The 26,877-nt window shown below is 41.8% G+C and overlaps 1 protein-coding gene across 7 annotated transcripts in view; it reads left to right on the top strand.

Annotated features, from left to right (window-relative positions):
• The window catches only part of ANO1 (anoctamin 1), a 75,209-nt gene that overhangs the window by 23,145 nt on the left and 25,187 nt on the right, over positions 1 to 26,877 (top strand). For all 7 annotated transcript variants that reach the window (XM_032188865.1, XM_032188869.1, XM_032188867.1 and 4 more), the window contains exons 2-9: positions 10,686 to 10,864; positions 13,975 to 14,301; positions 16,295 to 16,393; positions 17,482 to 17,633; positions 18,952 to 19,006; positions 21,398 to 21,449; positions 24,524 to 24,579; positions 26,264 to 26,305. In XM_032188865.1, coding sequence (XP_032044756.1) covers positions 10,686 to 10,864; positions 13,975 to 14,301; positions 16,295 to 16,393; positions 17,482 to 17,633; positions 18,952 to 19,006; positions 21,398 to 21,449; positions 24,524 to 24,579; positions 26,264 to 26,305 — 962 coding nt within the window. The remainder of the gene's footprint in view (positions 1 to 10,685; positions 10,865 to 13,974; positions 14,302 to 16,294; positions 16,394 to 17,481; positions 17,634 to 18,951; positions 19,007 to 21,397; positions 21,450 to 24,523; positions 24,580 to 26,263; positions 26,306 to 26,877) is intronic.

Genomic DNA, 26,877 nt, shown 5'->3' on the forward strand with positions numbered 1-26,877 from the left:
TTCTTACCCAGAGTAACTTCAGACAGACCATCACGGGCTATGGGGGTGTGATACGGTTTGTCTGCCTTGTGGTTATGTTTCACTAATGTCTCTTCTCTGAAGGCTTGTGGTGGTTCAAATACTTTTTGATCATTAATTTTGTTAGCTAGTCCTTGTTCTTTAACAAGGAGCAGTACATTTTATGTGCACAGTAAACATTGTTTGAATGCCTTGTGTCAGAGATGCAGAAATTAAATTTTATCATTTGTTGATGGAGCCTTACATTGTACCGTCCAGGAGAGACTCATACCGTTCCCTTTCTGAACCATAATAGGACTGCTAAAATTTGGGAATCAACTGAATATTTGTTTACAAAAGAGAGGTACTGTTTGAAATTGTATCAGTTCCAGTTTCTGTTTGGGTGGGTCTAACCTTTATGGTGTTCAGAGCTGTTTCCTAAAGAAAAGACAGTTTGTACACAGTTCTGAAGACACAGGGTATGTCACGGGAAGACTGATGACTACCTGCTGGTTGTTGGTTGTTGACCCAGCTGTTGGTCTCTTTCTTTGCATAATTTCTCAAAGAACAATGAATAAGATAGAAACAGATTTCTCTTTTGCTATTTATCTCTCACTTCTTGAGATAAAGTACTGGACTACAGTTGCCCTTCATTAGTTCTGGTTTCATTACTGCATATTGTATAGTGTGTGGCATTCAAACGGTTCTTTTTTTGGAGTGTGTCTTTTTGCTTCTGCCAAGATGTCCTTGTTTATACACAGGTCGAACATAGTCTTTCAAAATATCTTAGGTTATGATATGAATTCATAGGGTTTTGTGTCTTTTTTTTTTTTTTTTTTTTTTTCTGGGGTGGGGGGGGGGAGGAGGGAGCGTTATGTGCCCATACAGCGGCCATGGAAAAGACTGCCTTCAAGCAGAAATATGCTTCTTCAAGGCACATATCTTTGATATGGATTCTCATCTCCCTTTGGAAAAGTACTGCTGCAGAACAAACAAATAAGAGTAAGCTGGGAATTAAACCTAAGATTTGGGATATTTTGGCCTAGCTGATTTGACCACCTGCAGCACTCACAGTTTCCTCCACACTCTTCTGACTCTGTTTCTTACCATTTTATAGTCAAAATGAATTTACTGGCAGTTTCCTCTTCTTCATTCTTCTGTAGCAAATGTAGATTGACTGGTGTCCCTTTAGGTTAGACTTTAATCAGTCTGTCTCCTGTTACAAAATCTACAGTGCGGTGTTTTACACTTAGATGGGGTATTGACTGCTTGTTTGATATAGACATGTAACAGATAGCAAAGACTGTCAAAAGCTTGTTAAGGGTGAAAAGGTTGTCAAAAGCTTGGTGAGTCTAGGCTTGGTGCTGCTGTCATTACCAGCTTCCCTGCTGATGGCCAAACTGCGAGGAATGTGTGTCTCTGCTCAAACATTTCAAGTGTGCCTTTCATCTGGGGGTCTCAACATGCCTTACCAAGGGCCCTGGCCCAATTCTTGCTTTTGCCGGCACCCAAGAGAAGCTGGCTTCACTCACGGGTTAGTTCTGTGCTCCAAGAATTTTGCAACCCAAGATGGGACCACCGGAAGTCCTAAACAGAAGTATCTTGCATTCCTGTAGCATGTCTGCATCCTCAAGCACTGGGCAAGCTAGCTGACTGGCGTGTGGCATCTTCCTGGGATATCACCTTCTTTGTGGCAGCCACATCTCTGCTCTTTCTTAAAAGCATGAAAGAGACTACTTGGTTGCATAGTCACTTCTTAGGTCTTGTGTCTCCGGCACGCCTAGGCTTGGTGGATTAAGACGGAGGAATACACAGAATGGCATTCTCTCAGATAGGCAAGAGTTAATAGAGCTTTTTCCCCCTCACTCATTCATGCTTACCTGCTCAGTGAGAGATAAACTATTTCAATTGCCAGTGAAATTTTGCAGTGTGTTATTGCACAGAAGTTCTTCTCTGCATCCTAGTTAAAACTGCAGCACTTTGAAGAATACTTGCGAAAAGCTGAGTAGCATAGCTTCAGGCTTTGCCCATCTCAGGATTTTAGTTTGATTTCCTGTGGAAAGACACCTCAAATAGCACAGAACTGAAGGCTGCAGTGGACCTCGGTTAAAAATCGCTTACTACCATCTCACTATCAAATCAGCTCCACCTGTTTTGGCACACCCAAATAACATACATTAAGTGGAGCTCTGCCATGCAAAACCTGACCCCACCCAGGCTGACTCAGATGGAGAGTATTGGCTCTTTCACTGCAAATGTAGGAGAGCTCCAGTTACTGAATGTAGTGACTGTAGTCAAAAACATCTTTATTGGACTAGCCAAAACCTTCCATAACATTTAGACTCATGATGAGGTCCAAGGAACTGTAGCATTTCAAGAAGTGTCCTGGATATTTCTGAATATCATAAAAGTTTGTGTCCTATAAGCCTGCTGACGTGAGTCTAAGGCCTAAGTCTATGTTATCTGAACACCCTTGTGACTTTGATGAATAGAAATTTAAACGTAAGTGCCAATATTTAAAGATTAGAAAATAGAAACACTTTGGGTCATGAGCAGGTTTACCAGTCGGTATAGGCTATGACCTTGGTCCCAGACTGTCATGTATATCTCATATTTTAACAGTAAAACTTTGGATCCTCATTTTTGTATATTCAGTGTAATGAGCTATTTGTAATAGTCTGGTAAAGGAAAATATGTTTAATACTTTAAATGTATTTAGATATCTTTAAAAGTGACAAGAGTTTAGATATACATTGTCCTAATGCTCACCAACGCTCTTCTCACAGTATCTTCTCTAGTAATTGTTTCCTTTCATTATACTGCTCCCTTTAATAACACTTGCCTTCTGTTGGAACATACAAACAAAAATGATTAGCATCATAACCTTTCAAAACGTGCCTACTGGGATCCATAGGATAAAGATGCAGTCTTCCTTCCCTATTGCACCTGCCCATTCCCATGAGATGCATAACAACACAACATCGCAAAGTGCATTCGAGGAAGTCAGCAGTAGGTGCATTGGAAGGCAGCTGTAACTTGTGTAAGAATGGTACAGCCTTCAGTTCCAGGGCATCTCAGTGAATCACACTGGTGCTTCTGTTCTCATTAAAACTAGTTGAAATGCAAAAAAATGTTGCAAGGATTATTCTGTACATGTATGAAAGTAACTGGGAGAAGAATTTTGCTTATTTTGTCTACTTTTCTGTAAAGTGCTATCAAATTACAGAAGTATGTAAATAATTTATAAAACTGTAATTACGAAGAACAGTCTGCAGTGGACTTGAAAGTGGTCTCAAATGCTACTTTTATTGGAATAACAAAAGTAGCAAAACTAAAATATTTTTCCAGCGTCTGGTGGTAGAAGAGTAAGTGTGCTTGAATTTTCCTATTTTAGAAATATATCTGAGAAGAGATGTATTTAATAAATAGTGCAATAACTGTTGGTAATTGGAAGAAAAAAAGTGCACTTTGTCTTAGGCAGGGGATGTGGGGAGGAGGCTTTGCATGTTGTTTTTTTTGTTTGTTTGTTTTTATGAAACGTGGGATTTTCCAGGGTCGACATAAATTGGTAGGATGAATTTCATTACTTGTGATAGAATTGATATTCACTGGTCTTTTATGTGCTGTTGAAAATTCCATTTCACCCCCAAATGTTCATTTTTACTATCATTACATATTTTAAGTAATATGCTCTTTGTTTTCAGATTTCACAAGGGCAATGTCAGGTCAGAAGTGTACAAACCTAGGCCTGCATATTACAAAGAGGGTAAATTAATCTTTAAAAGCAAAAATAGAAGGGCAGAAATAGAAATGATGCCATAGTTGTCTGTCCTTCTAGCCACCTCTTAACATGTTGCTGATAATAATAGATCAATAACTTTAAAGCTGTGGACAGCCTTCCAGGAAAGCTCCAGCCCCACTCTGGAGACCCACTGTTGATATGTCTGTACTGAGAAACATACCTAAGCTGCTGTTTCAAATAATCCTGCCAGGATCTGAATTTTCTCCACCCATGTGACAGGGGTTGGTTTTCAGACTCCCAAATACTGGATATAAACAAAGTCTTTAAATGAGCTCCACAGTTCAGTGTAATTGGAAGTGCTAATGAAGTTGTCAGCTTCATATGTATGAAGATTGTTCTGCTTTAGATATATTTCTATTCTGCAAAGGAAACTCTTCTTGCAACCCTGTTTTACTTATTTTTTTTTATTTTCTAAATGAATTGGATCATACCCTCTTCTCTGTTTGCTTCATTAAAGTAATGCTCTGTACAGACCCAGGCCACAGCCAAGTTTTAAAATAAATGCAGAAGCAAGGAGATGGGCAAGTTCCAGGGTGTCCTATTTAGCAGGCTGCCACAGAAGATGAAAGGGAGAGCGAGTCACGTCTCTGTGGTCAGGTCGAGAAGATGTTGACATCACCAAAAGCATTCATCTCATCCAAGGATAGGTCAGTTGCCTTTTACAGCAGCCCTTTGCCTGTTGAAGGTATTGGTGCAGCCTCCTGCACCTACAGAAGTGGTCCAGCCAGAGGCAGTGGCTGGTTGCCAGTGGCTGGAGATGCAAGGGAAGGTTTAAATCAGAGGGTCCCAGATGTGGATCTAATCAGTTCTCAACTCCCAGCCTTTGAACAGAACAAAAGTTCAGGACATGTACGAGTGCTCCTTGGAGAGCACAGTGGTTCCTGACCGGGACATTGGTCTCCAGCCAGCGCCTCGTAAACAGGTGTCAGCCTCCCAAAAAAGAACTGCCCCTGTGCCAGCAGCGGGTATCCTCGCTGGCATGCTTGCAGCAGGATTTAGTGGGTCAGGAGGGGTGACCCATAGGTCAGAAATGAGACACACGGGTGGGATGGGATGTTTGAGGCTTCCTTGACATTTGCTTTGCCTTATTTTTTGTGAGGATGAAGCAGAGATTTCAGGCTCCAAATCTGGCAGCCAAAGCCTTTTAATGAATCAGGAGGGGGAAGGAAGGAGGAAGGGAGAATAATATGCGAGTCAGTTGTGGGATTTTTTTTTTCCCTCCTTCCTTGCCCAAGTATTAACCTGTAGCTTTGAATTTGGAGGATACAGGAAGTAAAGAAACGGGTAAGACTTTGCTAAAGGAGGATTCTGCTGCTAGGGGGCAATATATATTAAGCAAAAACATGCTGAAGAGTTTTCACTTTGTATCTGTTGAAGTTTAAAAAAAATTATTCAAAAACTAAAAAAAAAAATCCCTGACAGTTTGTTACGTTAGTATTTCTTCTGCAGAAAAAGCATAGCATAAACAAAATATGCAACCTATATATGTGTAGATGTGTCTGTTGTATTTTGTTTTAACATGCGTGTGTGTCTTCCTTAATGTGTTTTCTCCCCATCACAGTAGGATCACTGTCAATATCAGGGCATATGCACAGCATTTTTCCATCATAATTCATATGAAAGTAATGTCTTCAGTTTAAGGAATCTAAAAATAATGTGCTGGTGTTTCAGAACTCCTGTTGTGGCTCCTTTAAAATGACTAGTTCGAGGAACCTATCCTGAATAATTTTTGAATTTTCCTTCCTAATTCTGTCACTGTTTATATAAGGCAAAAAGATAACAATCTGGACATTAGAAAGTCTTAAATCACATGGTCTTACAACTGTCCTGCTTCTTCCTTGTTGAGAACAACTGGGACAGCTAGCTTAGATGTCTTTTATGACTTTTTTGTTCTAGCCACTTTATTAAACATACTCCCTAAAAAAAGAAAACAAGGATATGAGAAGCCAGTTTCAGCTACATTATGAGTTTCAGGCTGAGTAGTGAAATAGTTGCCTGGTTGTTTATATATGCTTATGCTTGTTTTAGAACAAGGGCAGGATGTTTCTATAAAACTACATTGTGTTAATGCAATTTTCCATTTATTTTAATGAAAAAAATCTTTTTTTTTTTTTTTTTTCCCAGAGAATATTTAGTAGTTGTAAGAGAGGATATTGAGAAGGTAGTCGATCAAGGCTGCAGCTAGTAGTGAAAAAAAATCATCTATTTCTAGAGTGAATTATCAGCTCTTGTTCACTTAGTCACTAAAGTCCAATGAAGAAGCATTGTCTAGATATCTGCAGCTTGCAGCATAATGTGCCACATTTCTGTGGTAGAAAATTTGTTGTTAATTAGTGTTAATTTTTGCAAAACTTGAGAGGAGTTTGCTCATCGATGTTCTGCAGCTGAAGTTTGCACAAAGAAGCAGATGTTTGTGATTATTTTTTAGAAATCAAGTCTTGTTTCCAGTGTTCAGAGTGAAAGACTTATTGGAGATTCAAGGGAAGAATTAGGTGGACCAAAGATGCAGGACATGCACAAGTCCACTGTCTTTTCTGATCGTGTTCACCAGCTTTTGTCCTCCTGCTTTCATCTCTGTGCTCCATACAAGTTTATCTACTTCAGCTGGATGTAGTGCTTGCTTACATTGTACTGGAAACAGCACAGAGCCCATTGTGTCCATTCTTCTGAACCACGTGTGAAAAATACGGTCAGCAGCAACAAATACAGGAATTGCCCTTCAGTGCCTGTGGTAAGGAAAGGAGAAGTTCTATACATGTACACATGCACCGTTGACCAAATACTTTCTCAAACTTGGTTCAGGGATAGATTGAAATTGGTATCAAGTCTTATCAAAATGGCTTTTCAACATTCTGCTCCCGTACAGCATGTGTGTGTTTGGAGACAGGCAAGGAATACTTTAAAATATTTCATTATATAGTGTATACTTGGCAGGGTTTTCTGAGATTCATACCAAACATTAAGAAATGACAAAGCAATGCATAATAAAGTGTAGGAGAAGCACTGAGTGGGTCTGATTTTATAATATTAGGGACTCCTGCTGTCTTGAAATCCATGGGTTTCTGAACAATGTCAACTGTGGAAAGGGGAGGGTAAATGTCTGACTGGTTATATGGCTATGCTGAAATATGTCAAATGTTTCTTCAGGTCTTTGCTGTAGAATTTTCTGGTTATTAAATAGAAAAGAGTGGGTTAGTCAATGCTAGAAGGCTGCAAAGCTAACAATTTTCACAGTACTCCTCCTATTTCAGCTCCCAACAAATAGATTAAGATGTGACTGTAGCTGTATTACGATGTTAATATGCTTTGTGCTCTTCATATCATGTCTACTATATTGTTCTAACTAATTATGAACATAAATTTATTTTTAGATTAAATTATTGTCCTTGTGTAATATGATCAATGCAAAATAGAGATTTATAAGTCTTTAAAATATTCTGTTCCATACCAAAAGAGGTTTTGTATTCTGCAACAGAATGCTTCGACCTCTGCCAAATCAGCATATGTGAAATAGTTATAATCCCTGTGCGTTTGTAATTACCAAAGTGGTTTGGATGGCTTTACTTAGCATTAAATCCTGACATCATCTTTAAGTGCACAAATCAAACTTCTTGTAATTAAGATGGTATCAATAAAGTTCTCACATTTTGCATCGTTTTTCAGTAGTCATAATAAAACAAAATTTTATGATTCATTGCCTATCTTAAGCACTTGTTCTTTCAGATATTGCCAGGCTACTGATGTGTAAACAGAAATGTAAATATATGCTTGCGGATGGGTGATTGTTTGGACTTGCACAATAGTACTGAATCACTAGAGCAGGTCTCCTTGCTCTGTACTGTATACTTAACAAATGCAGTTGAGAAGTGCAAGAGAGCACAGGCTGCTCATTTGGGCTCATTGAAGCTTGTGGTTTTCCATTCTAAACATTTTTCATCCTAACTGTGATTTCTAAACTAGCACTTTTCAGTTCACAGACCTATTATAAGGTAGGAAAAATGTTCAGATTCGTGAGTCAGTAATTGGTGCTTCTCTTCTAACGTTCGTTGCAGTCCACTTGAGTACCTGGGTTTTATTTTGTACTCGTGAGAGGAGGAGGAAGGAAAGAGGAGTTTTATAGCACTTGAGGTATTTTTTTCCTAGGTATTTTTCAGGCATACTTCCAAATATAAGCATAGGTTGTTATGTGTAAGAAGTTCCAAAAGTTGCTGTATTATTATATGAGTATTTTACAGCTATGGAACAAAGGCACGAATGCATAGGATGCTGTGGCTGATGAAGTATGTGTAAGTTCTTAAGTGTTCAGGGAGTCAGTGTGTGTATGCGTGTATATGTTGGGAAAAACAGGGCATAGATGCATAGGGAATTGTTACAAACGTGCTGGTTGCTCCCTAAAATATATAGCTTTCTGGATGCATTTCTGTATTACTCCATAAAAAAGGTTATTTAACTATTATAAATTGTTATTCAAATGATTTGCTGAGTTTGAACATCCTGCTGCAAGATCACAAGGAGGGTGTCAGAATTAAAATTCCATGCCTGGTCCAGGAGTGATTTGCTCTATTTATGAAGTTACACAGACTTCAGAAGTGTGTGGCAGACATCAGATTTGTGTGCTGCAGTTTCTAGGAATGCCTCAGCCCTCCAAGGGAAACTGTGGAGCTTGTAGAAAGTCACTTAAGTCACTTGGGCAGCAGATTTCCCAATAAAAGGGGCTGAAATGAAGATCCACAAACTCGTGGGACTTGCAAATTCCAGAGAAATGGGTCTGACAGTGCCAGATAAGCATGACTTTCTTACCAAGAATACTTTCCTTGAAATGATAAGCCCAAAAAGCACCACACCTTCCTCCTCTGCTGCCGCAGGTGCTGTCCATACTAAGCCCTGCATATCACTAAGAAGCACCTGGGCTGCAGATTGATGCAATGCCCAACCCCACAGTGTTAAAGTTGGTCAGGTCACTCAAGGCCCTGTGCGGTCAAGCTGTGACTGTCTCCAGGGGTGGATAGAGATTTGCAGCTTTGCTGGGCACCTTTCCCATCATATTGTTGCCCTTATTGTTAAAAAATTAATGATTTTTTTTAATGTCCTGTCACAATGTCCCTTGTGCACCTGTGCGAAGAATCTGGTCCTGCTATGCCTGTAACTGCTCAGTGGGTAGCTGAGGGCAGGAGTGGGGCCCCAACCCTTACCTTCTCTTCTTTGCACTGTGTAAGTGCCTCTCCTCATATATTGAGGGCTTGACACCCCTGACCACCTTGGTGGCCTTCTACTGGACTTGCTCAAGCTTGTCAATGTCCTTCTTGTGCTGGGAAGCCAAAACTGGGCACAGCACTCAAGCTGTGGTCTGACAGGTACCAAACAGGAAAATCACTTCCCTGGACTTGCTGGCTTTGCTGTCCTACTAGTGCAGTCCAGTCTGCAGTTATCCCTCTCCCAGTTATCCCTCTCCACTGTAGGCCTGATGACTCACTTTGTACTCAACTGCCAGGTCTGCAGAGCCACCTTTCATCCACTCAGCTCCTTGCATGGGACTGGTCTGTCCAAGCGCAGGGCTTCCCAGTTGACTTTGTTGAGCTTCATGAGGCTGCTCTCAGCCCATTTCTCCAGCCTGTTGAGACCCTGCTAAGTGGCAGCCCTACATTCCAGCTTACCAACCCTTCTCCTGAGTTCTATGTCATCTGCAAGCTTGCTGGGGCCTGAGATCTTCCCTGTCTGTCCTTGTTATGTCATCCCTGAAGCTCCACCAAAACCAGATGGGTGGTTTGGTGAAGAGGAGTAGCATTCCTCTTAGGCTAAGAAATAGCTGGTTAAAATGTGATGTCTGTCTTCAGCTCTCCCTAAACTTAGTGGAAGCTCTAGGTATGAGGGGAATAGTTTTTCTAATAGGCTAAATCTGTGTAAGGCCCAGGGGCACTGTGTGTAATTTGTTCAGTTCCTGCAGATCCCTGTTCCAGAGATTGAGCACTGGGCTAGCTACAGCGAGACTGTTGCAGTCTAGCTGCTAGCTTGTGCTCCTCCGCATGTTTTTGTTTTTTTGAGGGGGAAAGTTAATTTAGTATCCACTCAAGGCTAAATTCTAAAATTCCTGCTTTATCTCCACTCCTCAGACAAGCAAATTCTGCTCCCAAACAGTTTGAAAAAATGCATAGTGCTGCAGTATTCCAGTTCAGCATCAAAATGAGTCAAATCTTAGAAAACTCAGCCTTTTGTTGCATGCAGAAATTCACACATGCAAGCAATGGTTTGTATTTCATTAATTATCTGGTTGCTTAGTTTGTACTTAAATTTTTATGTGAGATTCTTTAGCCCGTCTATATAGTTAAATACTAAACAGGAACAGTAAGAGTCTCTGGCAGGGCAAGAGGGAAGAAACCTGATATTCAGAAGACCCTTAAGACTCCTTAAATAGGAAAGGTTCAGCACATCCTATGCAGTACATAGGTACTTAAGGGGAAGCATGCTTACTTTTTCAGCATAAACAAGTGAAATTGCGTATTGAACAAGAACATGCATACTGTAAAAGGAGGAAAACACCATGCTCCCTTATTCACTAGCTGATTCTCAGACTACTCTTCTTTTTCCCCCTTTTTCACTCTCTTGCCAACAGAGAAAATCAAATCTTCGCGAGGCAAAGAGGCTGCATGGTAACCTAATCATGGGACAGCACTGTGGCATAGGTGTAGGGGGAGCACTCCTGCTGAGGAGGAGGAGGTAGGGCTCAGGGCTGTGGGCTCGCTGAGACTGAGGCAAGGGGTGGGAGCCCCGCATGGAGGCTCATTGGCAGACAAGGGCAGGAACAGGATACGTTTCAGCTTGGGTGGCTCTGGGAGGAGCAAGTGTTGGGATTAAAGAGTCTTGATGAAGTTGTTCCTTTTCCTTGCAGACGGAGACAGTGAGTTTCATGGGGTGGATTTTCTGCCAGACGACCTCAGCGAGGCTCCAGACGAGACAGGAATGAGGGTGAACAAGAAATACTCCTGCCTACCTGCTGAGGAGAAGGGGATTCACATCATCAACATCCGAGCTATTGAGGATATAGGATATGACCAGCACGAAAGCACAGTGAGTAGAGGACTTGCCAAAAGTGTAACAGCTGGCATGCTGCTCTTTACTCTTTACCTTATTTCCAAGTGTTTCCTTTCCCTGGAGGCTCTGCAGGTTTCTCCCTCTCCTTTCTGAGGTTTTGAGGAGGATTACTGTCAGCCACAGCACATGCTGATTTGGTGGGATTTGTACTTTGGTGTGTGGGCTGAAGAAGGGAAGCAAGGGATCCTTTTTTTAACCTGTAGCCTAAAAAGGGGTTGGTTATTCTCAGAGTAAGTAATCTGGCACTAAGGCTGTGGTAACCTTTAAATCTCTTTGCCTGTATTGAGCAGAACAAAAAAGTGCCTAAAACTGCGTTGAAAAGCTATTGTTAGTAGCAGTAACCCTAAACAAATAGTCTGTAGCACACAACAGAGGTTTTTCCACTGGACGGGTTTCTAGTGTCCTTAATTGTGCCTTAGTTAAATTCTTTATATCTTTATCAGCAGTTTTAAAGGAAGTTAGTAACATGAATACATAATAGGATTAGGAGTTGGCTATGTCATAAATGCACAAAAATAGGTTTATTCAGGTCAAGAAATTGAGGTGGAGTGAGCTATACAACAGATCTTGCTGGAGAAAGGTGCACCATAAAAAGCAATGCTTGATTCATTGTGCTTGTGCTTAATTAGGGTTTAGTGTGGTAGAATAATTGTGTCAAGGCACACATACCCCTTCTGCTGGTTTAAAACTGAGATGCCCTTTCTGCACCTCGCTTGGAACCAGAGGCACATGGCCCATGCATGGTCTTGGCCAATGCATCTCTCTCCTTCAGTGCAACAGCACTGCAAGAAAGGATGTGGCCTCCTGAGTGCTTTTCAGCACATCCTTACAAGACTCTATTTATTTCTTTAAATGAGGACCAACAGGCTCCTTTGGATTCCTTTGGGTGCATCCCTTTTGTAGTGTGAGGTAACTATTCTTTTCATTAGTAAATGTATTGAGGCATTCATATCCACAGCGCAGCAGGCTCACCCATACTACCAGCGAATCCCCAGGAGGGTCAGCTTTTCAACAACAAAGTTTGAAGAAATGGGAAGCAGCTCATTCAGATTCTGCACCGTGGCCTGATCCCTTCCTGGTGGTGGTGGCACAAAGAAACTAGTGAAATCGGCATTTTCAGTGCCACTTTCCTCAGCCTCCACCAGAAGGGCACTCCAGGGCACAAGGAGCATTGGGCAGGGTGTGCTGAGCAGTCTGTATTGCCCTGAGCAGCCAGAAACACCCAGTGCACTCACTGCTGTCACCTTCAGGAGCCATCTCCAGTCCTGCCTCTCTCCTGTATTTATTCCTCCCCAGACAGGCGGACAAATTGCTGCTGGCTGTCCCCAAAAAAGTCAGGCCAGTGAGGGTAGGAAGTGCTTGAGGTCTGAGTCTTTTCCTCATTTTATCTTCCTGCATTTACCTGGACATCTATGGGCTCAGCCCAATTTTTCAGTAAGTGATGTTTAGTTAATTGATACAATCAAGAAATCTTTAAAAAGTAATACAATTAGTTATCTTGAAAGAAAACCCAGTGATCCTGTATCTTGTTTACAGCAACGATATTTTGAAGAGACTATCCTGAAAACATAGTTAGTTTATATTTCTTACTATTCTGTTCCTATAGAAGATTGCATCCCTGAGTTGCTGGCCACAAACACTCAGCTTGCTTTAAAAAAAATAATCTGGATTAATGCGTGCATGCCATTAATCATGAAGCAATCAGAAAGCAATAGTGATTAGTGATCTGTACTGCAGTTATGTTTAAGAACTAAAGACTGGTGTCTTGATGTGGCACAAACGCAGGCAGCTTTTCCACGCAGCTGGGGTCAAGCGGCAGAATAACATTGATCAGCCCTCCACAGCTCAGTCCCTCCAATGAGTATGTGGGATCTGCCAAGTAAGTGGCTGTTTGCATGAAGTTTCAGGTGTGTTGGCTGTGATGAGTTCACAGGCTACTGTTTTTGTCTGTGGCTTAGAAGTTGGGCTTGAAGATAATTGGTTGCAGATCTGTTACATTCCCAGTTTTCTTTATGAAATAAGCAAAAGGAGTGCACATCCCAAGCAGATTTTGACCAGTATGATTTGTAACTGAGAGCTGATTGCTGTCATTTGGAGCAGGAGTCCTTACCCTGCATGAAGGTTAATGCTCTCCTGTAAAGTTAGGAGCTTGAAAATGTCCCTGGTCCTTGGAAAGCCACTCCTGAGATTAGTGTTTTTTGTAAAAATACATGGCAATTGTGTTTTCACTTTTTAAATGATCCGAGGGTAGAATTATGCATGAGCATTATGCTGTTGCAAGCAGAAATTAGTAATTGTTAGTACTTTGGTATGTTTCTACAGTTGTCTGGTGCAAATTTCAGAAAAATACCTGAACATGGGGTTGTGTTTTGAGACTTAGATTTCTGGCGTCCCGCACCACTGCAGAGCAAATTTGCACAGTATTAATTCAGAGCAGGAATAAAGCCTTTGCCACCCGCGGACTGCAAAGTTGCATGGGTTTTATAAGCGGGGAGAAAGGTGATGAACTTGGTCACAACGAACTTGCTTCCCTGGCTGCAGTCCACGTGCATTGTTGGCTGTGCTTGGCGACCAGCTGGCTCCCTTCAGTCTGTATCTGGGATGATCTCTTTCTCAGATGATACAAACTCACAGAGATAGATAAGAGAAGTGAGAAGTGTTTGCACATGATATTAACCTGTTTGTCAGAACCGAAACACAGATGTCCTGGGTGGAAAAGGACAGATGATCTTAGTGGCAATTAACCCTCAACGGAGACAACCAAATCCACCCAGTAGCTAAATTATGAACTAGCATGCTGGGAATTAGATTAAATCCCAGTCATTTTATCTATTTATTTCTGGCCAATGAAATCCCAGCTGGCTACCAGGAAAATTGCAAGTGTTAACTTGCAAAATTGTTTTGTGTAAGTAGCATGTGGGGGCTCCTTCTATGGGCTTGCTGTTTGAAGTTAAGTCCTTGCGTGCTCTGGGCAGCTAGGAGGGGTGCTTGATATGAGGATGTAGTCTGCTTGGTGCCCATGTCAGCTCTCTGATGATTATTCCTCTCCTCTCCTTCTCTCCACACCCCCCTTTCCCTACTTCTAGCTCTTGAACTCCCTATCCAAAAATCCAGATGCTGACTGCAAATACGGACTTTACTTCAGAGATGGCAAGAGAAAGGTGGATTACATCCTAGTTTATCACTACAAGAAGTCCTCATCTGGGAGGGCACTCGCCAGGAGAACTCACCACAATGACACAAGTGCACGAAGCACCAAGCAGGACCACCCGCTTCCTGGGAAGAGCGTGCAGCTGGAGATGGGGGAGAGCGAACCCCCTGCAGATTCCCATGAAGACGACAAGAGATTTCGGAGGGAGGAGTATGAGGGAAACCTTGTGGAGGCTGGCCTGGAACTGGAACATGATGAGGATGTAAGGAGCTGCGTCAGATGTGTAAAGATAAGGAGCATGACTGGTGGTCGAGTCCAGGGAGGTGCTGAGCTTGCCTTGGGCAGCACTTGCTGTGGCGTGTGCTTTATTGCCACATAGCTTATGGATGTGTTATCATAGCTAGAGGCGAGGCTTAGGTGTCTGTAAACACTAATCAGTGGTTGGTGGGTTGACAATATGCCATGGGTTGGATCCTCTGGTAATTCTGGTTCTGATGAGAAATATCTGATGTAGACAGTGAAATTTTTACACCTTCAGCCTTCAGGAGAATCACATTTGTGCGGGGAGTTCTGGTAAATGCTCTGGTTCTAGCACATGGCTCCATGTTACAGTCTTGCTCTTTCCATTCTCAGCTGTGAACAGTACAGCTTGTAATGCCTTTCACCTGTACTCTGAAAACAGCATATTCTATTAAAAGACCATTAGACTACATAAAAAAATCATGTTTTTGAAGCACTGCCAGTGTGTGATTAGTAGAAATAGCCACAGCCATATTAATTTCAAAGAAAGCTATTACAATTAACTGATCCAACCAATAAGCCTGAAATTCCTGTGAGGGAGGGTGAACGTTCATGTTGGTTTTATTCACAGGATGTAAAAACTGAGGTTAAGCAGTTAGACCTGTGGTCAGAGTGTTAAATACATAAATAAACCACATGCAATTCACAAATTCTAGGGAAGGGTGATGGCACAGCATGACAAATCTTCCTTTTCTCCATCCTCAGGTGAAAAAACAGATTGCTTTCTGTCAGGTTGTTGTAGTGAACTGGAAACCTGCCTGTGCCAAGTCCTAGATACTGAAAATCCTAAGCGGGCTGGGAGGTCCGCTCCCATGACATGTAATATGATTTCAAACGAAGCAGAAGGCTTGGCATTCAAGCCAGGGCACCACGAAGAAGGAGAGCATGTATCTCTTGGTACAAGGTATCAGATCAGAAACATATAGAGATGAAAGGGAAGGGGATTTACAGCAGCTTCCATATCCAGCACATCAGAGAAGGGGAAAACCTGCAGTCACCAGAGCTTGACGAATGCCTGGGAGTTGTGTAGGTGGCCTTACTAACTGCAAAAAGAACAAGGGTTTTGTTCACAGATGATGTTTATTATGTCACTTAAATGCTCTTCTGTGAAATAAATTCAAGGATGGTTTGGAAGCGATGCCTAATTAGAAGGCTGGCAGTTAGTTATGCCCTCTGAGTAATTAATGGATTTCTAGAAGGCAGGTAGGGAATATAGCTGTGTGAAAACCAGCTGTTAAAACTGCCTGAATGTGCAAAGCAGCAGCATTAGAAAGATTCATTAATGTTTCTTTCTCTTCTCCCCTGCTGGTTTGACATCATTTGTCCAGGGTCTTGGAGGTGGTTTCTTTGGTGGGGCTGGCAGGCACCTGTGGATGCAGGGGTGGGCAGGAGCAAACCGCAGCTGGGGTAACTGCTGGGATCCACATGTACTACTAGTGTCATCCCTGATATTTCTGTTGGTGGTGGTGGTCAATTTTTCCAACCAAGTTTCCTAATTAAAATGGTTGGTGTTTTAACATAGATCTTGATGTCTGCATCTGCAGCCTCTGCTCTCTTTTCATGCTGAAGCTGTGACCCTTACATTACAACGCACTCAAGAAATTGTAGAATTTGGCTGGGTGCCTGTGAATCAAATTTAACTGGCTTAGTCTGTATTTGTGTCATAGTCATTAGCTTTTATTTCCCAAACAGTTTTTATCTTCTTATCTGTTTAACCTAGTGGTGATTGTTCTAGAAGACAATAGCATTTCTGAGTCACGTTTTATATCGGCTCCGCACAGAGAGGTGCCCAGTGATTGTCCTGTTGTTAGAAACTGGTCGTCTCAAACAAATGAGGTTTACAGTGTTGGCTGTAATGGACTGTTCCTTAAATGTGGATGAAACACAAGGGGAAAAGTATCTAATTTCCTCTCACTGGTAACCTTTTCTCTTGCTTTCTTTTTTTTTTTTTAAAGACAAAAATCCATGGGGTTGGATTTGTAAAAATACATGCACCATGGAATGTATTGTGTCGAGAGGCAGAGTTTCTTAAGCTCAAGATGCCCACAAAGAAGGTAAGCCACATTTTTCTTTTTCCTTTCCCCCAAGAAGGCATGGTTTAAACACATTCTCATCTTTGTGCACCTTATAAATGTAGACTTCTCTTCCCACAAGCATTTTTAAAATAGTTTAATCTGCACAGCCCGGCAAAGAGGCTGGTATTCCCCTTGTATTTAACAGGAAAAGCAAGAGAGTCATGAACTTTCTTGCTTAGGACAACAGAAAGAATAAATGGAAGGAGGAATGGAAATCACAAATTCCTATCTCCTGCCTTTATCCGTGTACGATGTGAGTGATCTCATAGAGTCTCATCATCTCAGTGTGTTTTAAAAGAGGTTGCAATTGATAATGAAACTTACTTGGAGTTTTCTTTCTCACCTGAATGGATGGGCTGCTAAAAAGTGAATGTAATACTCTGTGTGCAGCAGTCTCGCTGGGTTTAGGTGACTACTTACACATCATCAGTCATGTTTGCAGGAGTTGGGACTACTCTACCACAAAATAAATTACCTCTCAGAATAATTGAAATATCATTAGAGATATCATGGTGTATTTTCATTATGAGCTAAGTTCTAAATCATCCATGATAGATAGCTACCTGGTCAGTGCGCATAGCTTAGAGGTAGATTAATATTTAAACATACTAAGTGCATGTCGCAGACTGCAGCGGAAAGTCTGTAATGGAACAAGAGACAGTCTCAAAGCTCAGCATCACTTAGTACAAAACTAAAACTACACGTTTGGTTTGGATTTTTTATTAATCCCCATTATTGCCTCACTTACCACCAGTTTTAATCAGAAGCATAATCAAATCAAAAGAGAACTGCAATGGACTTAGTGACTTCACTGTTGTGGAAGCAAAGTATCTTGAATATTCTTCATTTATAAAGAAGGTGGGAAGTCTTGGAAGCTGCAAGACTCTTCTTGCCTTGCTTTGACTTTTCCATCTATCTATGTGTTCTTAGATGTTTTCAAGAAGGTAAGCTGTGTTCCTCGATAGTTTAGGCAGATGTAATTATCTAATTCATTTTTTACGGTTCAGTCTCTCTGTGGATAACCAGAAAGTGATGACATTTTATTGTCTTTCTGTTTGCCCCCGCAGATGTATCAGATCAATCAGACCCATGGGCTTCTGAAAAAGATCAACTCTGTAATCCAGAAGATAACAGAGCCCATCCAGCCCAAAGTGGCCGAACACAAGCCGCAGACAGTGAAGCGCCTCTCTTACCCCTTCTCCAGGGAGAAGCAGCACTTGTAAGTGACCATGTGGTGCCAGCAGCCATGCCAACAGGTTTGGGTTTTTCTGATAGCATCTGGAAAAGTGAAAAGAAAACAAATGCCGATGCTTTGTTAGTGGTTACTGTAAAAACATTTCCATTTCCATCTTGCAGTAAATTTACTTTTTTTTTTTTTTTTTGTGTGCAATCCCTGTGCATTTTAACTCTTGTTAAGATATATGTTACATATCTATATAAGCATATACTTAAACTTTTAGACTGCCAAACAAAACTTAGTGTGGTTTACAGTAGTCTTTTTCCGTTTAAAATAAAATGCTCAGTAAAATTTCTGGACAGAGATATGGGTTGAAAACAGTAAGGGTAACTCCATTCATCTGGTATGGGCAGCTCACTCATGTACTACAAACCAGGTCTTGACTTGTAAATGGTATGAAGCCAGTGGCAGCTCTGCCTTCGGTTTTAGATTGGTAAGAACAGCTGTAGACGTGGGTGGAGGAAAAAATCGCAAGGTGGGGCCCAGCTTAAGTTTTGGCTGCCCTGGATTGCTTTGCTGCTGCTCTTCCTTGGCCAGCATCCCGGAGGAGAAGCTTTGAAGACCATGTTTATGTGTGTGCCAGCTGGAACAAATACCAGTCCTAGAGCAGGATTTCTTCACTCTAGATATGTATATTTTTGTGTTTAATAAAGAGATGCAGAACACTAATGGAGTTCTGTATTAGATTCACATACCTGATGGTGGGGCTAGTCAATGTATGTGACATTTGATGTCACAGATCAGACTTGCAGGAACTGTATTTATACAGGTATTGCATGTGGGATGTTCCTACAGAAAAGGAGCCTCATGGCTCAGAGAAAGACCAAAAGATGGTACTTAGCTTGTGTTTGAAAGTGCCTTACACTGCTTGCAATGGTGGTTTTTTTTCAGTGAGGCCATCTGGGTATTTGCTGAATAAGGGAGCACAGAGTGCTCTTAGGGCTTTGCAGGTTCAGCCCAAATGTAAATTATTAGGAGAAACCCTAGACCAGTAGTGGGCAGGAATTCAACTTTGATGAGCATCAACAGCCTTTTTTTTTTTTTTTTTTTGTGTGTGTGTGTGTGTGTAAAAACCTATAAATATATAAAATGAGTGAAACATATAACAGCCTCTCTAAAATGTGAGAGTTATGTTTGACTTTATTTTAATGAGGTTTCTACAAGCTATTCTTTAATGTTAGCTATGAGAGATCCCCAGGAGAAAATATAATATTGAAGGGGTCAGCAAGAACAGGAAATTACTGGCTTTTTTTTTTTTTTTTTTTTTAAACTAATGGGCTTCCTTCTAATCTTTTAACAGATTTGATTTGTCTGACAGAGATTCCTTCTTTGACAGCAAAACAAGAAGTACTATAGTAAGTACTGTATGTAAATAATTTATGGTGGATAGTGCCTCGGTCCTTGTGTTAAGAGCCCCTTTGCCAGCTTTGGGGCAAAGCCTACTGCAAGTCTGTCTGTCTGTACCAAATGCCAGGGAACGCCTGTGACATCAATTATTTAACCAATAAATTAAGCATTTCCAGCTTTAGCTTGTACAATGAATAGCATTTGATGCTAACAGGTTGCTACCTCTAGACAGTAATTTGGATCTTCTTTTTGGTTCAAGGTGAATGCAGGACATGGTTTCCTAGCAGCCATATAACCAGAAACGAACAGATTTAGACTCTGCCACTGGCTAGCCACCTGGACCTCTGTGTCTAATTTCCCTTTCCCTAACCATACATTTTTGTGCTGTAACTATACAAGTTTCTGCAGATCCCTTATGGAAATGAAGCTTAACGCAGGAATAAGATAGTGCAAGCTACATCCGAGTATTTCCTTGTGACTCATAGAACATAAAATAGAAAGGGGAGAAGGTGCAGTCTCCTCTATAGCCACTGAAGGGGAATTTAAATGGAAAGCCCACACGGTATCCAGGGCAGTCAGAAGGACCGTGCCATGCAGCATTTGCTGCAGCACTTCTTCAAAGTACAGTGCAGACTCCTTGCCCCCTTTCAGGGCTGCTAATCAGCCCACTGGAATGTGACCATAAGCATGCTTTTATCTTGTATTTAACGTTAGCCTTTTGGATGCCAAGTGGTTTTGAAAAGAGCTTATATCACGTTATAGCTGCCCTTTATTGCTGCAGTGATAAGGGGCGTAAGATATCTGACTTTCCCTTCCTGCCATGAAATTCCAGTGTGCAGCCCCCTGGGATGCAGTGCCCCTGCAGCCTGGTGTGCAGAGATTTATCTGAGCACAGGTTGTGAGGGCTTGGGGAGTCTGACCAAGGCAGGCAGATGCAGCATCGCAGAAATGGAAAGGAAAATATGATAATCAAATTTTATTTGCAAAAAACCATTTCATTTGAGATTGGGGAGAAAAATACATAGTTTTTGTTTTCAGACTTTCTTGGTATGTTTACACATAGAGTTAAAAAACCCTTGTAGGTTCAGGTAAGAAACTTAAGGGAGCAGGTGAAGAGTTAAAATTCATGACAAAAATGCCTGAGAAAGGCAGCCAGCCAAAATGACCCTGTAGAACAAGGTGAACCAGAGGGTCAGCCTTGGTGGCTAACGTGGCAATGGGCTGAAGCAAGCAGAGCTAATGGCAGAGGCTGGGAGGAAGAGGAGGATGGGATGTTTTTTTAAAAACCACTCAAGAAACGCTGGGCATATAACAATAATGCTGATAGTATGTTGCTTTGTTTGAAATCCCTGCAAATAACCTGGTAATAAAAGACATATTGAGCAGTGCCCAGCATCATCTTATCCTGCATGCATTTCTCTTTGTATTCTTGTTTCTTAAAGTTCCCTGCTGCCTTTCCCATATGTATTTTTAAACCACAGTGCAAATATTGACCCTCCCGCCTACTGCAAAATGAACAGGAATCCAGTCACTCCCTGTGAGGCTTTGATGAATAGAAACTAAGCCAAGGACCTTTTACTTACTAAAATAAAATAAAATAAAAACTATGTTATATAACTGGTAGTCTCTCTGTGACAGCCCTTCAGCTGGCTGGAGCTGAAAGACAGCACAGGGCAGAGAAACAGTCTCGTGTGCCCTCCATAAACCTCCATGGCAGGCAGTGGCTGTGTTGCTTGCCCCTCCTGAGCCATGTGCAGCCCTGGACATCCCTGGGACAGTGGCCACAGGTCCCCAGGCAGGTCAGGCAATGGGCAGGATATGCCTCTGCTCCTGCTGAAAAGTCCGAGGCTGCCTTCCGCTGCTGTCCCGGCCTTGCGCCAACGTGCAAAGGTTATTTAACAATAAATGAAAATAAATTGTAAAGCAAATACACCTGTTTTGCCACCAAGATCGTGCAAGCTCTGAAGTTTTAAGGTCAAGCTGTTTTGTTTGGCCTGGTTTCTGATAAGCTGCCGCGTGCCGTGCAAGCACCACGGGGCTGGAGGGTGGGCAGCGAGGGCACAGCCAGGTGCAGCGCGGGTGGCGAGGGAAGGTGGTCAACATGAGGGGGAACAGCTGTTCTGTGGCAGAAATGCTTGAATATGATCCCCTTCCCCTCAAACCAACAGCAGTCATAGTAACTGGCTAGCGAGCTCAGCCTTCCTCTCTTGTACATGTAGCTGTGTAAGGAAATCTTTAACTCTGCTGTCCTGAATGCAACCACTTTTATTACAGAATGGTGACCTCATCAGCATCTCAGTTTTGCCAATACTTATGTTTGAGCTGTGCACAGAAAGATTATGCTTTTCGCTGGCCATATCCAAAGTAACCCTTTCCTTTCTTTTACTTTGTTTCTGTAGGTTTATGAAATATTGAAAAGAACGACATGTACCAAAGCAAAATATAGCATGGGTAAGGAATTTTATTTAGGTTTAAGATCGATATCATTTTCAGGTATTGAAAATAATTGCATGCTGTAACTGGATGTGGCGTTTAGGTTTTTCCTCTGCTCTCTGATTTGATGTATATAGATATAATTATTTTATTCGGAAATTTAATGTAATTAATGTAGCTATTCATATTTTTTTTTCAAATGTGAATATATAGATTCAATTATAAATTAAATGATAGGTGACCATATGGCCCCTACAGATGTTAGTTATGTTCTTTATGGCAGGGATGGAAGATGATCTGATGCCATGGGAACATGTGCTCTGCATTAGTTCAGTTTTTCACTCTCACCAGTGGATGAGAGCATTACTGTGCACTTCCAAAACTGCTGTGAGAGTCTGTGGGCTGCTCTGCTCCCTTTAAGTGGTGACCTCAATTTTTTATGGTGGGATGGCTTTTCAATGACTTGAGTGAAATGCTCTTAACTGGTGATGGCCCAAAGCACTGTCATAAGTGGAAGATTAACCCCGTGGCCAAGGGCTGTGGTGTGCACTGGAAGCTGACCCTTCCCTTGGTCCTCAAAACAGCTGCTGCAGGTGAAGTTTATTCTGCCACAACCAGTGGTTTTAGGATTTCAGCCCTAGGGATGGTGTTCTAAGAACTAAATTCCTAATACAGGTAAATATGAATTCAAATATTGTGAGGCAGAGGTTTATACTTGACTGGGGGACCAAAGGTAAGAAGTGGTTGGTACACCAAATTATGTAAGGTGGAAGGCTGAATTCCTTCAGATGACCAAAAGAAACATATATGGATAAGAAAAATGCATGAACATGGGAGAAGGTGTTTGATAACTGTTGGAATCTGTTATAACATTTATTTGTCTATAAGCAGTTAAGTAAAACAACGAGAACTTGAATTACAGGTAGTTCTGTTCAATGTTGACCCATCAGCCATTTAGAAGTCCATCAAATAATAGAAGAATAATTATGCCAGAAATGATTTCCCTGCTTTGACTTTTCTGTTGAAGTGAGAACATACAATGTACAATTGTTGAGTCCTTATATACACTAAATTTACTTGGTGTTCAGCCAATATTAACAGAAGTTCTGTTTCCCTTTAGCATGGGAAATCCAAATTCATCTGTGACTTTCAGGACTCTTTTGAGTCTGATGTCATTTTTGTTGGAAATTATGTATTTGCACTCTTGAAAGGGGAAGATCATATAGTTCAGTTTGAATTCTTGCCTTAGAGTTGGTTGCGCACTTGATTTTTTTTTCCTTTTTTTATTTTTTTTTATTTTTTGGGGGTCCAAAAATGGGAAACAAATTAGAGATGGTTTGAAAAGGCAGAGGAAGGTAAAGTGTTAGGATTCCTGGATTGTTCTTCTTCCATAGACTGGCAAGGTCACAAAGTATACCTAATAAAAATGTCATTAGCCTGGCATGTCCGAGGGTACAATCAGCATAACTCAATCAGGTCCTTTGTGTTACAGCACTGGAATGCTGGGTTACAACCCAGCAAAGGTTGCAAACGGATTTGAGCAAACACAGATAATGCTGCAACACTTCTGTCCAGCAGGAAAAAGGCAGCAGCACAGCAAACACTGCAGTCTTTGTTATTTATTTTGCAAATTTGTGAAAATGTGAACGTATCATAGTTGCTAAATGCTGATATGTGCAAGTATATTGTGTAGCTATTTGGTAACGCAGCCTTGGAAGGATAACTCATCTGTTCCCTAGTTGTTTCTGCCAGAAGCATGGAGATATTTGCAGAAAATTCATAGCACTGTATAATCTTAAATAGCACTTTGAAAAAATAATGATACAGCATACCGAGCACTGCTGGAGCAGTTCTTGCAGCAGGTGCTCAGTAAAAATATGAGTGAATATAAAAATATTAGTGAGCGTGAAAAATTCTTCTTTCAAGAACAATTGAAAATGTCTCCTGAACCTGCAGTGATCTGCTTCCTGGTTCATGCTCACTGTCCCACACTCGTGGTAGAAATGGACAGGCAGCATGGAGCACACTGTAGCACATCATTTTTCTTTGTTTGAAGTCCTTTGAAATTCTCCACAATGCCAGATTTTCTTTTTAGTTAGCCTTGCACAAAGAGAACTGCTTGGCTTTGCACTGACTGACCTGAACAGGCTGTGACTCCAAACCAGTTAGTCGGATGACCAACCTATCTTCACAGATAACGCATTCAGACACGGGTACTGCTCCATCACTGGGAGTAGCTATATGAATGCCAGCAGAGGCAGCAGCGTGTGAGAGGATGTGACCTACAGCCCTCAGAGGTCCAGGTCTGGCCAGGTGACTTCTGGAAGAGGTGCACCACGGGCATGCCCTTGGCCCCGTGCCTTCTCCCATCCTTCTGTCGCTGTTGTGCTCTGGCTCTGGTGAAGGAGCGGAGCCGCACCTGAGAGGGCAGGACCTCAGAGTCCCACATGCCACATACAGTGTGTAGATGAAGCATTAACTGCTTTCAGGCTCATGCATGTAACTAATAAACGGATGTGTAAACAGGGAAAGGAGAGGGAAGAAAGAAGGAAACTACCCTTTTAAATAAAAGACGAAAATGTGGTAAATATGGTAAGTATTACGCCAAGGTCTTTGCAAAGGCTTTCCCTACAATTTCTCTAATCAATCTGAAATCTAAATTCAAAACTCTGTGTGTATGGCAAGTGCGTATGCGTGTTCCCGTATGCCATCAATTCCAGTTGTATTCTTCTTGTGATCGAGCCTTCTGCTACACACTTTCAAATCTGCAGGCTTGCCCTTAAATCAAACTGACTTTTCAGAAAATGCGGTTTATTATAATGACTAATTTCAAGTCATTGGCTTCTAATTCTTGATTCTCAAATATATATGTGACTTCTTCTTGCTCTCTGCAGTTTTCCGTTTCATAAAATGAGTTATGTTTAATAACCTATATGATTAAAAATGAAAGTACATGAAAAGGAATGAGATGACAGAAAAATCATTATCTGAGCAGATGACTGTTATTCTGAGGGAAACCTCCAGGAAGGATGATGAAGCGAGACTGTCTGGCCTTGAAATTGTAAATAACTATTAAGTCTTTATTTTTCAAGGGATCACCAGCCTGCTTGCCAATGGAGTTTACAGTGCCGCATATCCTTTGCATGATGTAAGTGATATTGGAATATATTTTACATGTCTACTGTCTGACACAAATAGTCCTTATTGTGTTATGTATTAATGGCATCATCCCAAACATTGTTGCTCAGGACCCTGACTTCCTGCTTGCTTGTAGGATGGATGACTCTAGTAACCTCTGCAGGTTGCTTCCTTCACTGTGGTCGCTTTTAATGAATTCCCCGCCTCTGTCTTACTTTTGGTGATCATAGATGATGTCTTAAAATGATATTAGAGGAGTTGCTTTGGTGGCTTGGGAAATGGAATGGTTCTGTTACTTTCTGGCCTGTTCCCAAGGTCTCTGGCATCATTGCTGAGATGCATATGTGTTCCTCGGGCACCAAGGGGCTCACTCCCATATCTAAACCTCCCTGGCATTCCCCTCAGGAGAGGCTGAGAGAGCTGAGACTGCTCAGCCTGGAGAGGAAAAGGTAGAGGGGGATCTTATCAATGTCTATAAATACCTGAAGGAAGGGTGCAAAGAAGGCAGAACCAGGCTCTTTTCAGCGGTGCACAGTGCCAGGACCAGAGGCAGCGGGCACAAAATGGGACACAGGAGGTTCTGTCTGAGCACCAGGGAGCACTGCTATGCTCTGTGGGTGACAGAGCAGTTGCACAGGTTGTTCAGAGAGGAGGTGGCATCTCCTCCTTGGAGATCTTCAAAAGCCACCTGGACATGGTCCTGAGCACCCTGCTCTGGGTGTCCCTGCTTGAGCAGGGGACTTAGACCAGTGACCCCCAGAGGTCCTTGCCAACCTCAGCCATCCTGTGATTCCCTGAGTGGGAGGCATGCAACAGCTGGGTGCTAGTGTCACCTTAACTTGGGGGGTTCACAGCACAACTAGAACTGACAAACACACACCCTTAGCTAGAGCCTTGCAAAAAAGGCCTGGCAGATGTCAAGGGGACATTGCAGAAATACTGCTCGTGATGTGCTGGCTGTGTAAGCATCCAGAGAGTACTGAGCCCAGTGCAGATTTCCCCATGGGGAACGTGCGGATGAAGTGTGCCATCTTAGTTTTCTGCCCTGCTCATTTTGTCTTGAGTGTTTTATTTCTGGGTAACAGTGATCACAACAGGCTCGTCATCTGTCCGATGCTTATCACAAACATCAGGCACTTGCAAGCTACAGTGATATCACTTAGAAATCCAAAAAGGTTAAATAAACTTCTCTGCATGTACTGGCCTCACATCTTTAGACAGCTACTGATAGGCTCTGTTGTAAGTAATTTATTTGTTGTCTTCATTTACTCCTTTATCGTATTTAAAAATAGCTCCATATTAAAACCTCAGATCTAATCAGCCCTGAGTGTTTGGAGAGTCTGGATACAGATCAGCTCTCTCAGCTGCTCTCTCCTCTGTCAAGTGGACTGAGATGAACCCCAAACACCGTGGAAATACCACATCCTTTCCCTTGACATTTCTAGGCCACCTTTATCACTTATTCATTCCTTGTACCCTGGTGACAGACATCATTACTCTTTCTTAATGTGCCCAACGACAGGAGACAAAGTGTGCTATGACAAATGAACTCCTAAAATACAGCATTATTTTACAGATTGCATTTCTGTTTTCGATGCATTAAGTGAGCAGGATACACGGGCATTGCAGGAGGCATAGCAGCTCTGGGTGCGACTCTCTGAATGACACACGTTTTCTTTTTTTTTTTTTTAAAGGGTGACTATGAAGGTGAAAACGTCGAACCCAATGACAGAAAAGTAAGTGGATGTAACGGGGTTTAACAGGTTTTTGCCAGAGTCGCAGCCTGAAGTCACCCACTGGGATCTGGGCGTTGCCAGGATTTCACACAAAATACCATGAAAATGCCACGCAGTAGAAGTACATAAATACTTCCTAACGTTTCAATTTGCCTTAATGTGGAGCACGATGTGGCTATGTATAAAGTACCAGGTTGGTGGTAATGCATTATTTGCTGTGTTGGCAAGTATTGACAACATTTAGATGTGGATCCTAAAGTTGCGGTGATGTGATGTCAGGCCTGCACTGATGAGAATATGCTCAGCCATCTTCTGATATCCATACCTGAAACAAACCCTGCTTCATGCCACAGAGACCTGTGCAAAAAGCATTGCAGTCTCTGGTGAGTTAATGTGCTGCTGCTCTGGACAGAGGAGGGGACCAACCAAAACATGAATGTGATGGTGATGGCTATTGGGAAGGGTAAAGAATGGCACATTCCTGATAAATTCTCATTTGCATCTAAGTTTTACTGTGGAGTTAAGCCAGAGATGGTCTTATGGTTGTATGCTGATGCCCTGTATCACTTTCC

Source organism: Aythya fuligula, chromosome 5, assembly GCF_009819795.1.
Source record: "Aythya fuligula isolate bAytFul2 chromosome 5, bAytFul2.pri, whole genome shotgun sequence".
Classification (NCBI taxonomy): Eukaryota; Metazoa; Chordata; class Aves; order Anseriformes; family Anatidae; genus Aythya; species Aythya fuligula.